The 15,405-nt window shown below is 37.4% G+C and overlaps 1 protein-coding gene across 32 annotated transcripts in view; it reads right to left on the reverse strand.

Annotated features, from left to right (window-relative positions):
- The window catches only part of KCNMA1 (potassium calcium-activated channel subfamily M alpha 1), a 936,156-nt gene that overhangs the window by 127,025 nt on the left and 793,726 nt on the right, over positions 1-15,405 (reverse strand). For 11 of the 32 annotated variants that reach the window (XM_056819947.1, XM_056819943.1, XM_056819916.1 and 8 more), the window contains one exon: positions 276-356. The exons of the other annotated variants lie outside the window; for them this stretch is intronic. In XM_056819947.1, the coding sequence (XP_056675925.1) occupies positions 276-356 (81 nt within the window). The remainder of the gene's footprint in view (positions 1-275; positions 357-15,405) is intronic. 32 annotated transcript variants of the gene reach the window in all.

The following is a 15,405-nucleotide window of genomic DNA, read 5'->3' on the forward strand; positions in this document are numbered from 1 at the left end:
AATGTCATTTTCACACTGAAAACACTCAGAGTAAAAGTCATGCAAAGTGCTTTGATTTTCTAGGCATCTAGCAGGAGAGAGCAGCTATGACAACCTTTGGGCTAGCCTCACTATTGAGGGATGGTATCAGTAATTTACAGGCAAGCCGAATTCACGCTGCAGTAGAGAGGAAGTATATTTCCCTTGCTCAACTCTCAGAAGACAAAAGGTGCTAGCTGGAATAGATTCCCTTTACTGTTAATTAACATTGACAACAGATTCTGGTACTCCTTCACCTGTTTTGGCCCAATGTGGTACATGTGATGTAATTGATTTGGTCTCATTTAACGTTTTGATATTCCTTCTGCCTTTGTTTGCTGTCAAACAATAAGGAAAAAAAATAAATTATTGCTTAGTATTTGTTGCTATTGATTAAAATGTTTCAAACCAACTTAAACATGAATTAAAATCAAAACTTTAAATTAAAATTAGAGAATTGCAGATTTTACCTTTTAACACCTTCCTGAAAAGTATTTTGTTGGAGTTGTTACTGATGTTGGTGTTGTAAACATCTGTGGAATAATTAATCTCCAACATGGTCATCTTCAATGAAGAGATGCTCTTAAAATATTATACCTTCCTTCACCATTAGAATATAAACACACATACATTTATTTCCATAGAAAAATATTTTTTTTTTACTTTGGAAAACTATAAAAAATGACACTCAGGACAGCTTGGTGACTAAATGTATATAAAATCAAATCTAGAAAAAGGAGGCCCTGGGTTCAAATCTGTCCTCAGGCACTTCCTAGCTGTGTGACCCTGAGCAAGTCACTTAACCCTGATTGCCTAACTCATACAGCACTTCATGGAACCAATGCACAGTATCAATTCTAAGATGAAAGGTAAAAGTTTTTAAAAATGTTTCAACTCATTAAGTAAATGGGTCCTTGAATTTTTAAGGAATGGAAGGTAAGGGTTTTAAATGCAAAAAAATAAAAATAGAATTCAAAGCACTGGCCCAATGTATCTGACTGGGAATAGCTTGATAGCATCATCTTTGCCTATGAGTACATTATTAACTCCTCTTATAGATATCAGACATGGTTATCAGTGAACTTGGGTGTAGTCAATGAATCCAAGACATCAATGGATTAGCTCTATGGTTAGGGGGCTCATTAGTTTAGTGACTTCTACAGAGACCCTCACTGAACTCTCTAATTCCTTTTGGAAATATCATAAAGGACTTCAATAAGAAAAGTACTGGGTAGTCTGAGAAAGAAAGAAGGAATAATTTGACTAATTCAGGTAATGTTGGTAAGAGATCTTAGCAATGGAGAGATAAATGTAAGAATAAATACTGTTGATAAATGTAGATCATTGGGAACTGGGAAACATGCCAGACTAGGATCATAGAACCATAGATTTGGAACCAGAAAGGAGCTTAGGGGTCATCTAGTCCAATACCTTCTATTCACATTGGAGGAAATTGACATTGGGATAAATAACTTAACTTGCCCAAAGTCATGCAGGTAATAAATAGCAAAAGCAGGATCCCCACCCAGGTCTTCTGATTCTAACTCTGGCAGTTTGTCCTTATAGCTTAGTGCCTCTCCAATAGACAAGCTGACCTGCAGGATATACTGTAGATTTTTAGGGAATAGGGGGCTCAGAAGGGGACATTTGTTGGTTTTTGTCCATTTATGGATTTTATGAAATTGATAAGAGAGTACAGAAAAGGACTATAAAGTTCAATGGGTTATAAAGGACTAAGTGGGTCAATTAATGCAAGAATTTTAAAGTAATTTTAAAAGTTTTAAATGATTTTACGATAATTTCTCATATCTATATAAATGTACTTTAAATCCCAAAGAAGTTTGAGAAAATATTATAGCATCCAACTATCTCTAGTATGTACAAATATACTACCTTTGAGATATTAAATTCTGGTTCTGTTGAGAGATTATTAGTGGCTTTTTTTCCTGACTAGGTGACTGAAATTTTATAAATTTGAGTTCAAGAATATAAAATAATCAAAGAATCCAGTTCCTCTGTAAGAAGAAAATACATCAGAAACATATAATCAAAAATCTCATCAGTCTAGAATGCAATGCCCTCTATGGGAAGATTATTTGGATGGTGGAATGATCTAGAATAAGTATGGGCTAATTCATTATTGTGGTTGCTGAAGGTTCTTACTATAACCCTCACATTCTGGATGTTAGTAAGAAAATAAGTTACTAAAACTGGAGTCCCACACCTTTGATTTCACAATTGAGATAAATTTGTATTACATTTGAACCCATCAAATTAACCTAGATAATAGTAATACCAGTTTAGAAAACAATCTATTTGAAAAAGGTGTTGTTTATGTCTCTTTGTAGAACCACTTTACCATTCCACTGTCAGTGCTTTTCCATTGCTGTCAAGATTTTTGCTTTCCATCAATCAACTGATTAATTATTACTTTTATTAAGTATCTATTAATGTGCCCAATATTGTGTTTTCAAGAGATGCCTCAACCAGATATTACTATGCCTTGTGTTCTTGGGCCCAGGGATTATGAGAATATAATCCAAATTCAAAGGATAACAACAAAGGGAAAAGAATGTTTGTAATACCACGAGTCACCGAGGAGTAAGAAGGGGAAAAGGGGATTGGAAAAAAAAATTTAACTATTCAGAGACTATCAACATAGATGCTCTGTGATCATATGCATTTTACTTCCCTGCAATTCTCTCTGCCTCTACCTAGTCTGCCTTCTCCTTATATACATCTCCTTCCAACTCTGGGGAGACTGATGGTCTCTAAGAAGTTCTTCAAAGACTGAGTGTTCAAGGAGTGAGATCAAACATTTTCATCCCCATATCCAACAGTCTTTTTCTCTTTACCTCATCTGTGCCAGTCTCCCCAAACTTCCTAAGCTATTTCCCACTTATCCTCAAGGAGAATGTTCTCCTGTCTCCCTAATGTAGAAACATTTGAAGTCAGAGTCTAAAAGTTAAGGAGCTTGGATGGCTGGTAGAGTCTCTCCTGACCTGGCACTATTACCCAGTGCTAACAATCCCTCTGCCATTGGTGCTGATAGATCCTTTCAGCCTTTGGATCTGAGCAAAGATGGCTTTTTATTTTTGTGCCACCTAAGCCAGTTGTTTGACTAGCCAACACTCCAAGACTCAGGTAAACGATATCTACCAGAAGCAATTCCTCGGAACTGTCAGCATTTGGTACATGTCCACCCAGCACCCTGTACAAGACAACAGATTAGCCATTAGACTCGATATGTTGAAAATATACAGCTTCAACCTTTCCCCAGCTTGCTCAGAGCGATACATAGATGATTATTTCAACCGTCAGCTGCCGCATAGATTTAAGCCCCTGCACAATAACTCCTGGATTCATCTGCCCCTTGTCAGACGTACACAGCTTTAGTTGGAAAATACATGGTGTGGCAGTTTCACTGCGGATCCAGAATGATCCAGACGGCTGCTGTCTCTTTGTTAACAGGAAACCAAACTGATGAGTTTGTAATGTATTTCTTATCAAAGGTGGTTTCAGAAAAGAAAATGTACTTCATCAGGTTGGCTGGAATTTAACATATGCCAGGATATGGGCTTAATCAGAACATCTCTGTTATTTTTACCAAGAAACATACAATTCTTTATTCATCACTATAAAATCATTTTTGCTCATGAATTATGTATTTATGAATTTATAATTATCATTCGATTCCCCCCATCCCTATAGTACATGTAATGAAATCATTGACTAGATACAACATGGCAATGATGCCTGATGGATAAAAGCTTATTATTCGTTTTTTTAGACTCAAGAGTGCATCTGAAATGGTCATTGTGAATGGAAAGATTATAATTTTCTACATAGACATTTAATACAAAATGGTGTCTATTTCTTGAAAAATATTTTCATGTAATTACATGTAAAGAACTATAATACAATGGCCGATTGTCAAATGAGTTTGAATATACTGTGAGGCAAATTATATCTCCCCAAAACATAAGAGCTTCTTAAAGGGGGGAAAATCAGATAATAGAATTGATTTCCACGAGGCACATTTTAGTCCTCTTCTCCATCACACCATTATCGAGGTTATTTTCGATGTTTATGCCTGTGTGTAATTGTATCTATGGTTTCCCCAGGCAACTCTCTTAAGATTATAAATTACAAAAAAATTGCCAGGCAGTAAGAGTAGAGAAAGTTTCTACAATGGGATATCCCATGGTTCTACTTCTATATACACATGCATATGTATATACAGGCACATATTCTATATGTACATATGTAAATGCATGTACACAAACCACAGGCAAGTTTTCCCAATTAGCTGATGGATGCAATTAAAAAATAAAACAGAAATATCTATCAGTGCCTGGAAGGGGGTCATTAGGAAGCCTTTCACCTGCCCCACCCACTTTACCCTAAGCTGAAAAGGCTCATTCCTTTCTCTGATTCTCTAATAACAGTTTTTCTGCATCTTTTTAAGTCTCTAATGAGCAACTAGGTGGCACAGTTAAGATGCTAGAGTGGAGACAGGAGACCTAGGTTTTAATCCAGCCTCTTACATTTATTTGTGGTATGACCTGGGAAAGTCACTAAGTCTCTGTATGCCTTTGTTACCTTATCTGTAAAATGGGAATCAAAATAGTCCCATCTCTCAGGGTTGTTGTGAAGATCAAATGAGATATATGTATAAAGTTTTTATGAGGATTTCTGATGCATAGTAAGATAATTAATAAATCTTTCCCTCCTTTCTTCCCTCTCTCTTTTCCCTATCTTCCTTCCTTGCTTTATTCTTTCCTTTGTTCTTCCTTCCTTGCTTTATTCTTTCCTTTGTTCTTCCTTCCTTCTTTTCTTCCTTCCTTCCTTCCTTCCTTCCTTCCTTCCTTCCTTCCTTCCTTCCTTCCTTCCTTCCTTCCTTCCTTCCTTCTTTCCTTCCTTCCTTCCTTCTTTCCTTCCTTCCTTCCTTCTTCCTTCCTTCCTCAGATTCTCCCGAGAATCAGATTATATCCCTCCATTAGATTGTAAGCTTCTTAAAATGAGGACTGTGCTGGGTTTTTTGCCTTAATATCCCCAAAGCCTTGAACATAGCAGGCATATCCTTAAGTCAATCATTATTTATTAACTGCTAAGTGTTAGAGATCTACCCTAAGAGAACTGACAAGTTCATGGGAGAGAAAAACATAAAAACTCAAACAAAATAAATACAGGATAATTAACAGAAGGAAGGCAATAGGATTATGAAGAGTTGGGAATAGTTTCCCAGTAGAAGATACGAATTTGACTGGGTCTAAAAGAAAGCAAGTGAAGCCTATAGACAGAAATAAGGAGGAAGTTCACTCCAGACATGGGGGAGAGACAGAGAAAATAGCCCAGATCCAAAGTTGGAGTGCCTTTTCTTTGGAACAGTTAGGAGGCCAGTGTCACTGGACTAGAGTACTTGATAAACGAATATGGTATAAGAAATATTGAGAGGTAGGTAAATAGGGCTTTGAATGTCCCAAACAATATTTTTCATTTGATCCTAGGGACAATAAGAGAGCCACTGGAATTTACTGAGGTAGTCGGGTGAAGTAGTAGAACTTGTATTTTAGGAAAAACCCTTTAGTGGTTGATGGATTGGATTGAGGAGAGACTTGAATCAGGCATGAGGTGATGAAGGTATGTATCAATGGTGGTGGTATCAGAGGATACAATGGTTGACAACTTGATTATATGGGGTTAAAAAAGCAGCGAAGAGAAAAAAATAGAAGCACCTCTGTGGGAGCCCTGGAAACCCAATTGAGTATCAACTAAATAATTTGCCAGAACTTGTCAGCCCTATTTTCCTACTTCATGGGCCATCATTTCTGATATTTCTGTTTTTGAAAATTAATAATGCTTGTCCTTTCTTTATTGCTACTCCCCATTCTGAATCTCATTGCTATAGCTGCATCCATAGATCCTTTACTGTCCTGAACCTTTCAAATTTCCACCCAGTTACATTTAAATAGTAAAGACAATAGGCAGGTAGTGCTGTGAATAGACTCAATGGACTCAAAGCCAGGAAGATATGAATTCCAATCTGTTCTTGAGAGATAGTTACTAGCTGTGTGACCCTGGGGAAGTCACACAATATATGTCTGCCTCCGTTTCCTCAGATGTAAAATGGGAATAATACCCTTCTAGAGTTGTTGTAAGAATCAAATGGAATAATATTTATGAAGCACTTTGCAAACCTTCATTATTGGAGACAGCTAGGTGGCCAGTGGTTAGAGCATTGGGGTCAAGTCATAAAGATCTGAGTTCAAATATGCCCTCAAATATTTGCTAGCTTTGTGACCCTTGGCAAGTCATTTAACTTCTATTTAACTTAATCTATGGGAGAAGAAAGAAAATGGCATACCAATTCCCATGGAGAGTGTTGGCATTCTCTTTTTCATGGGAGTCACAAAGAGTCAGACATGATTGAACAATTAAATTATTTTTTGTTAGTACTATTAGTCTGGATCCTTGAACTAATGCTTTCTTTAAAACAGAAAAATCGAGCTGTGTATGCTATGTGGCTAGATAAGAACTAGGCTTCCAGGAAACTTGAAAATATTGAACCCCCTTCACCTGGGGATGTGAGAACTGGTCCAGATTGCAATATCCAACTAAATATAATATAGCTCATTTCTGAGGTGCAAAGTCTCCTTCTAAAGATACTCATGAATTTAGGAATTCTTGTGCTTTTTCTATAAAAACCTTTACTCAGATGCAAACTGCTTTAAGAAGCTGTATTTGATTCATGCTGTTGCTCACCTCTGGGCTATGCACTTCTCTCTAGACTAAAAAAGAAAAAAAAACACCCCAAACAAATAACCAAATCTAATTTGGGATTTCTCTAATTCAGTGTCATGGTTCAATCACCCTCAGTGTTTCTCCATAATATCAGTCCTATTTTCTTCTTACTTCTGAGCTCCACTCCAACCCATAACATGCCTGAGTTTTTCATCCAGTCATTCCCGGCTTTCTTAGAGCAGGCTATTGGAGGTTTAAGAAATATCCACTTATTTGGGCTAATCTGACCATCACCTCCTTTCCTATATACCATTATGGACTCAATGTATCACTGGGGTCAAAAAAATTAGGTTTTGCCAAGTGTGATAAAAAAGGGAAAAGATGAGGAGAGCTTAAGCGGGGCCCCACTGGGGAGGGCTGGGACCACTTAGAAAAATAGCAAATGAAAGTCAGATGGGAAAATGGTCAAACACCAGTGTCCCCTCTAAATAACAGGAAATTGGGCTTCCTTAATAGACATGAAGATTTTTTTCAGGATAGGGATAGGGTGTGGCATATGGCAGTGAGAATGTAGGAACCCAGAGGATAGGAAAGCTGAGAGCCATGTTGTAGCATTAACTCCAGTCAGCAATGGATTTCCTCCTCCTCTCCACCTATCCAAACAATAATGCTTCCCCTCCAATAGCTCAAATCCTATTTCTTTTAGAAAACATTTCTTCACTATCCCAGTCCAGAGGATTTTCTCTTAAAATAATAATTCTAGTTCCTATTTGTATATTATCTCATTTGATCCTCCCAACATCCCTGTGAGGTAAATGATATCATTCCCACCTTACAGATGTGGAAATTGAGGTCATCAGTCCCATTTTATGGATGGGAAAACTAAGGAGGGAAAGCAGTTAAGTGCCTTGCCCAGTGTTATAGAGCTAGTAAACTCAGTTCTTTCTAAATCCAGGTCCAGGGCTCTCCCCTAGGCTATAGCATTCACAAAATGAATCACCCACCTGCTACTTATCAAAAGTATTCTTTCTTAATGTCTTAGGTGTTTATAAGATCCAGGACTGAATTTTTGGTTTCACTGAATCCTTCCTGGTGAAGAAATGAGTATAGTGCAACTTTCCTGTTATTTAAGGAAATATGATGGCTATTAGGAGAACACCTAAGGATCCATTCAAGAAACTGGTGATTTTTGTATCACTATCCAGACATCCCTCTGATTTTGTGTCTGATGATGATGATGATGATGATGATGAACATTTATAAAGTGCTTACTATGTGCCAGATGCTGTTAAGCACTTTAAAACTATTAACTCATTTGATCACAAAACAAGTCTGGAAGGTTGGTGCCATTGTTATTATTTTACAGATGAGAAAACCAAGGTTGAGAGTGGTTAAGCACCTTGCTAAGGGTTGCACAACTAGCTAATATCAAAGGCCAGATTTGAAATCAGGTCTTCCTGACACTACACTCAGTGCTCTACCCATTGCACCACTAGCTACCTCCATAAAGAAACACCTACCAGATAAGCATATATTGAATACAAGACATTCCACTAGACCGTGACCAGATGATATGGAGGTCCTATCCACGCAGAGTTTATAATTGAGAGAGAACAAACATAAAACTATGAAAAAGTAAATAATACAAGAATTTTTTAATGATACTATGATTATCTACAAGGTAGGATATGGCAAATTACAAAGTAAGTATTATCAATACTTAGTGTTAATGGTTTAAAAGAAGTTTTCTATGAATTAAGAATTGGGAAGCTTCATGGAAGATGTGGGACTCAAGTTAACTCTTGGAGTGGCTAGATTTAAATATGGAGAAAGAAGGACAAGGAAGTATTCCAGGGGAAGGAGGAATGACAGGAAAACATGGAGGAGGGAAAAGACTGAGGAAAGGACAAACTACTGTGGCTAGAGCAGTAGGACACAGATGAAGCTGGGAGAAATAGGGGGAGATTATTTTGCCAAGATAATCTGCAACCAGATGACGAAGGTCCCCAAAGACCCTGAGGAGTTTGAACTTTGTTCCATAGGCAGTGGGGATCTATTGAAAGTTATCCTGCCAACCTGCTCAGGGAGCAAGTTGTCTACCCGCCTACTGGAATTCAAAGGGATTGCCAGGGATGACATCTTAACAGATAAACACATTTTTAGAATCCCTGAAAATCGAGACTCAGTTATTTTCCCTTCAATGCCCCAAAGTGATGTGGGACCAAATAAGACCCATGCATGTAAGTCCTGAACAACAAGAAGAACAAATGAGAGTTTTGGCAATTGTCCTGTTCCTTTGGACATTTCATTTTCATTCTGTGGAGTATATTTGACAGGAAAATAAAATTATTTAATGCTTTGGAAAGGGGTCCTATGAAGCCTGCATGGTTGATTCATCACAGTTGTGCTCTATAAATCTGACCTTGACTCCAGCAGCAATTATTTTCTTCCTTCCACTACTGGAGCTGATTCGACCCTACATGAGAGACAGAAACTCAAGGAAAGCCAACCATAAGTTGGTTTTCCAATGCAAATTGATTCCATTAAATGGAATTAAAAAAAATACTATTTCCACAAAAGACATTTTCAAGTGCATTAATAGATAAGAAAATACTTTTCCCATTTCTCTAGTCCTTTATTGTCCTGAATCACTAACATGATAAATTTCTGTTCAAACCCATCTAAGTAGGGAAAATTTCTTTTTAATTAAAAAAAGCTAAAGTGTATCATAATTCTTTTTTGAACCCTTACCTTCTGCCTTAGAATTGATACTATGTATTGGTTCCAAGGCAGAAGAGTGGTAAGAGCTAGGCAATGGGGATTTAAGTGACTTGCCCAGGGTCATACACCAAGGAAGTATCTAAGGCCATATTTGAACACAGGACCTTCCATCTCTGGACCTTGTTCTCAATTCACTGAACTATCCAGCTGGCCCCTGTCATCCTAATTCTTAATAACCATTTACTTGGTCAATTTTTAAAGTAATGATTTTAAATGAAAAGCATTCCACTTTAACATTCTTTGTCTGCAAAGTTCTTTGAGGAGAAAAAAAAATGTAATGGTAATACCCTTCCTGACCTCCCAGTCGTTACATGTTTTCCTGCATAAATGAGCCCTATTCCTGGAACAATTTCCCTTTTCATGTGTCCACCTGTTGGCATTCTTAGCTTCCTTCCAAACTTAGTTTGGAGGCAACCTTCTTTAGGAAGACTTTTCAGACCAGCCCCAACCCCAAACCCAGTTTATTAGTATTCCATCCCTAACATTGCTTTATATTATTCCATAGTGCTTTTATACTAAATGGAACACTAGTTGGCACAGAGGATAGAGCGTAGGACTTGGACTTGGGAAAACCTGAGTTTAAATCTTGTCTCGGACACTTACTAGCTATTTGACCCTGGACAAGTCATTTAACCTCTGTCTGCCTCAATCTGATCATCTTTAAAATATGAATAAGGCACCTACCTCTCTGGGTTGGGATGGGATTAAATAAATCAACAAGAGTCAAAAGCTTTGAAAACCTCAAAATACTCTGTAAATACAAGTTATGATAATGATATTAACAATATTGTTAGTATATCCACCCCCCACCCCAGCATGATAATTCTTTGGAGGACAGGATCAATTTCCTTTTTTTTTTGTCTTTGTATGCTTCATCCCTAGTAGAGTGTCATGAAGAGAGTAGACCCAAGAAATATTTCTTAAATTGAACCCTTTTGATATGGAAAAAGTTCTGATTTTCCCTCCCATTATAACTTTTAAGTAGTCTTTTAGTCCCTCCTTTCACTTTTGTGGATGCAAAACTCTCCTCTTGGAGTCTAGATGGACTATAGGTGTTAGCACAGTTTGGGCATGGGGTCTTTCCATGACTGTGTGCACTTTCAGGAGAAGGAAGAATTGAAAATTAAAACCTCTGGTAGTTTTTCATCACTTCACAATGTTGGGAAAGCATGGCTGAGAAACAAAGAAACAAACAAAAGAAAACCCATCTAGTGCTAGCTTTCCCTACGCGATATTAAAAAGGCAAGTAGCCCATGGCTGAATATCTTATTAATCGCCCTTCTTAGCACTGCGCTAATGTAGCTTCTGCCTCAAAATATCCAGAAGACCTGGCTGTTATAGACCTAGATCTCTTACGAGGCAGAATGCTACTCTCGGTTTAGTGAGTTAGTCCACAGAAGGTTTCTCACAGAGCAGTCTTTTATTAAACTACATTTATAGAATATATTAAGCCAGGCTGCAGTATTACTTTATTTTTTAAAAAAAGAGAAAAAAAGGGGGGAAAGGCAAACGCCCCTCATTCTTTCATTATCTTAACATCCAATATTCTTTCATATCTTCATAAGGTACAAAAGATTTATTTGATAGATTCTAGACAAAAATGAGAATTTTCCATGTAGCTGACTATTAGTCAAAGGAGCGAGCCCAATGTGGGCTGAAGGGAATTGTCCACTGGGTGGATATCCTTTCTAAATCCTTATTTTTTGTGTTGAAATTTTTACTCTTGTACAGGAGAAAAAAAAAATTCAGCAAGTTAATTTAGAGAGAAATGGACGTTTTGATGTTTCATTATTTTATAAACTGTTTCTTTTCCAACAGAAATAAATTTCTCAAAGCAAAAGCATGGACAACAGAAACCCTAGGAAAGAAATAAAGAGAAAGTGGAGGAGTGCTGGTGGTGGTAGTAAGGGAGGCTCTGAGATTATGGTGCTGGTGGATGAGTTCATTTGTAGAAAAGCAGCACCATCTGCTGGTCTCACACTGGATCTCAAGATCTTCTTTGTGGTTTTGGCCCATCTATCTTGCTATCTATGCATAAATACACAGCAGTATTTCTCAGCTGCTGTTATACATAGGAATTTTATTACCAGTCGGCAGATTTCTAACACACTGGTTGCAGTTTAATAATCTGCTATTACCTGAAGTATGGGTTATATAAAAGCCAAGAATGTTAATTGTTGACAAACCAATTCTAATATGTAAAGCACCATAAGTCACCTGGTAAATATATCCGAATAAATAACCAGGCATAGCTCATTTACACTAACAACACATTATTAAATGCCTTAGCTTGATTGCTTGCAAAAATGATGCAAATGGAAGTTCCAAATGCTAAGAAATCAGAAAAATGGATTGCCAATCTCTCTGAGTATTTCCTTCAAGTTAAGAAGATATTTTTAAAACACCCAATGGTGTGCAGAAGTTGTTTTTTTTATCCTCCTTTAAAAAATGTCCCTGAAACCAAAGTGTCATTTAGTAAATTCACCAATATAACAAAGCCCGAGTTATAAATAACTAAGATTGCATCTATAAAATAATATCACACTAAAAAATGGCAATGGAGAAAGTCAAGGTAGAATATAAGTCACTGATACAGAGTGCAAAGAAGCTCCACCTGTCATTCTTAGGTAAATGATGGTGGAAAAGTAGAGGCAAAGGAATATAATAAAAAAGAAGAAATGGATATGTGATAGGGAACTCTGATTACATCTGCAAAGGAAACTGTGAAATAAATTAATACCAAAGCATATAGCCGTTTCAATGCAATTGATCGTTATGAGAGCTCAAAGGATGGCAATTTTCTAAGAGAGGAAATAAAGTGAAGGCCTCGGAATCTAGTGGTGATAACTAATGACCGTACTTCTTACAACTATGATTTGATCTCAAACAGAAAAAGTACTCTAAGGGATAGACATATGCAATAGAAATCATATTTTTTAGTTGAAACAAATAAACACCGAATGGGATCAAAGGGCCCTTAACAAATGAAAAATGGCAGTTTCTATGTTGCCCTGATTAGATCAGGAACAAAAATACTAGACTGATAACATTCCAGTACTTAAAGGGAAGCTACAGCCAGACAGTCTTTGGATTGTTATGTGAAGGAGGCGGGTGCCATTTCCCATATAGCCGATGGGAAACCCACTATAATTTCTAAAAGTTATTGAGATTTTATCGCTAATGAAAAAAGAACTCATGCTGCCACCAAAGGGCATCCCTTGTACAATTGTTTCCATTATCATCAAGAGAGGCTGAAGATTTCCTTTTCCCAGTGATTGTCTATTTGTCTTCAGTGGGGAAAAATACAAGTACAAGGGCAGGGAGTTCAAAGGATCAAAACTATAGAGGTGGAAGTGAACTTAGAGCTCTCCTTGTCCATCACCATTTTACAGATGAGGACACTGAGGCTCAGAAGTGAAATAACTTGCCTGTGGTCACACAGGGAACAATTGTCAGAGCAATGCTTCTAATCTGAGTTCTAAGCCTGACAATACATGTGTCATCAATTTATAACAATGACAACCAGAGTCAAGTTGGAAAGAATTCAATTGAAATGTCCATTCTCAGGCCAGAGGTCAAAGATAAAATCAATGAAGTCTCATCTCCTTTCCACCATAATTTTCAATACCCATCTAGTCTCTGAAGACAATGGTAGCATGATGCAGTGGAATGAGCTGTGACTTTGGTGGTTAAAAAGACCCAAGTTCAAATCCTAGCTACACCAACTCTATTGATAACCTTTTGAGCCTTCAGTTTCTTCACCAGTAAAATGGCGGGACTGGACCATTGTCCTTCCCAGATCTAAAATGTGAATCCTCAAGATGTGGGGGAATTCATTTATTGCAAGGAATGCAATATTGAATAGAAAATGCAAAATTCAAAATGCAGCAAATTCATTAGAATTCCCAAATTCACTACCAAACTCCCAAACCATGGAGACAATAGCAGACGAAGGGCAGAAACGTGGTTGCTCATTTTGGCAGAAACATTATCAAAAGCTAATAAAAAGGTAGGAGCAGACCAAAACCTAAGAAATGGATGCCCTCTTTGGATTTCAGGGAGAAGGGTGGAAAGAAGTGGGCAAAAAAGCTTCCAAGGAAGTACTCCCTTTTCTTGAAATACACAATAATTGCTCTACACTGTGTAGAAGGGAAAGACTCGAATACACATCATAGACAGAAGAACTCTGAGGGCTCTACCCCTTGGAGGAAGAAACAGCTGGTTGGACTACTTAAGACTACAATGCCAACCACCTACTACTTATCTCTTCTGTGGCCAGACCAATGGAAAATGTATTTAAACATGTGGGAGAAAGAACTTCATTTAGTGAAGTATGATGAAGATCCCAAGATAGAGGGAATCTGTAATGAGAGAAGGCATGGCAGAAATCAGTGCTTCCTTGTTGTTTTTAATATTATGATTTTTAAATATTCATATTTTTGGAATATTTAGGAAGTTAAATAGTTAAGGGAATGATGGTATCTTAGACCAAGAGGCAGAACTTTTGAAGTCACTGAATCCAACCTCCCTTCTGCCCCCCAGAGGAACCTCAGGACCAGAGATATTAGATTACTTGCCTAGAACAGCACAGCTAATAAAGGTTAGAGGCAGGATTTGAACACAGATCCTTTTTACTCCAAGGTCAGTACTCTGTTGACTATATCACCCAGTCTCCAATGGATTAGGTGGTTCAATGACCTTTGAAAAGCCTTTTATTTTTTTGGAGGGGGGAGAAGGAAAGACTGGATCTGAAATTTCATTGGTATAGGAAATTCCACAGAAGGATACTCCTCCTACCAATGCAGGTCCCTAACTTCTGCAAATAAAATAATAATAACAAGAACTAGTATTACATTTCATAATACTTTTTTTTTGCAAAATGTTTTAGATAGGTCATCTTGTTTGATTTCTGCAATGACCCTAGAGGAGAGGTGTTATTATTATTCTCAGTTTACAAATAAGGAAACTGAGTCAGAGAGAGGTTAAAGGATTTGCCTAGGGTCATACAGCTAGTAATTTTCTGAGATAGAATTTGAAATCAGGTTTTCCTCATTTCAGGTCCCTTATTTTATCCACTGTGCCAATGGCCCTCTAAGAGTTACCTGAGATGCTAAGTAATGTAACCTAGATGGGATAACCAATAAGTGTCTGAGGAAGGGCTTGAACCAGGTCACTAACTCTAAGACTGGCTCTCTATTCACCCCACCATGTTACCTCTTGTCTTTTACATAGAATCCACTTAGTAAATGATGAGTTGGATGAAATTTGAAGCTACTCTCTAACAACTCAAATTATAGGAAAAGTTTGCCTTAAGATTTACATTGAATTAATTCTGTTTATTGAAAGAAATTTTTGTTTTGCTCTTTATGTTGAAGGCTGTGAAGGGAAGAACTTCAGAATCAGTACTGATACAGAAGTTATTATCACCAAATGTCTAGACTTATTTTGATCATGGGTCCATATCTAAGAGAGGAGTGCTACCCTGAGGGTAGGGGCACAGACTCATTAAATACAATTCACGTGCAAGTCAAGATATCACTTCGTGATGTTATTGGTCCTCTACAGAAAAATTGAAGAGAACACTAACAACAACAATAACAAACCAGGATGGGTATCCTGGGCTACAGGCTTGGCAACTGGTGAATATGTGTTTCCCCTGGTGGGAAATGTACCATTGGATGAAGATTCTGCCACCCAGAAGAGGCAAATTTTAGTAGTGCAATATAACTATCTCTATTCCTCAAGCCTTCACATCCCAAGATTCAGTGAAGGGAACAGAAAGAGAAATCCCTTTTAAGAATCTTTAATATTGCAAATTAGGGAACAAAATATTTATGTTGCAATGTACCCCAACCATTCATT

The sequence above is a fragment of the Monodelphis domestica genome, chromosome 1 (assembly GCF_027887165.1).
Source record: "Monodelphis domestica isolate mMonDom1 chromosome 1, mMonDom1.pri, whole genome shotgun sequence".
NCBI lineage: Eukaryota > Metazoa > Chordata > Mammalia > Didelphimorphia > Didelphidae > Monodelphis > Monodelphis domestica.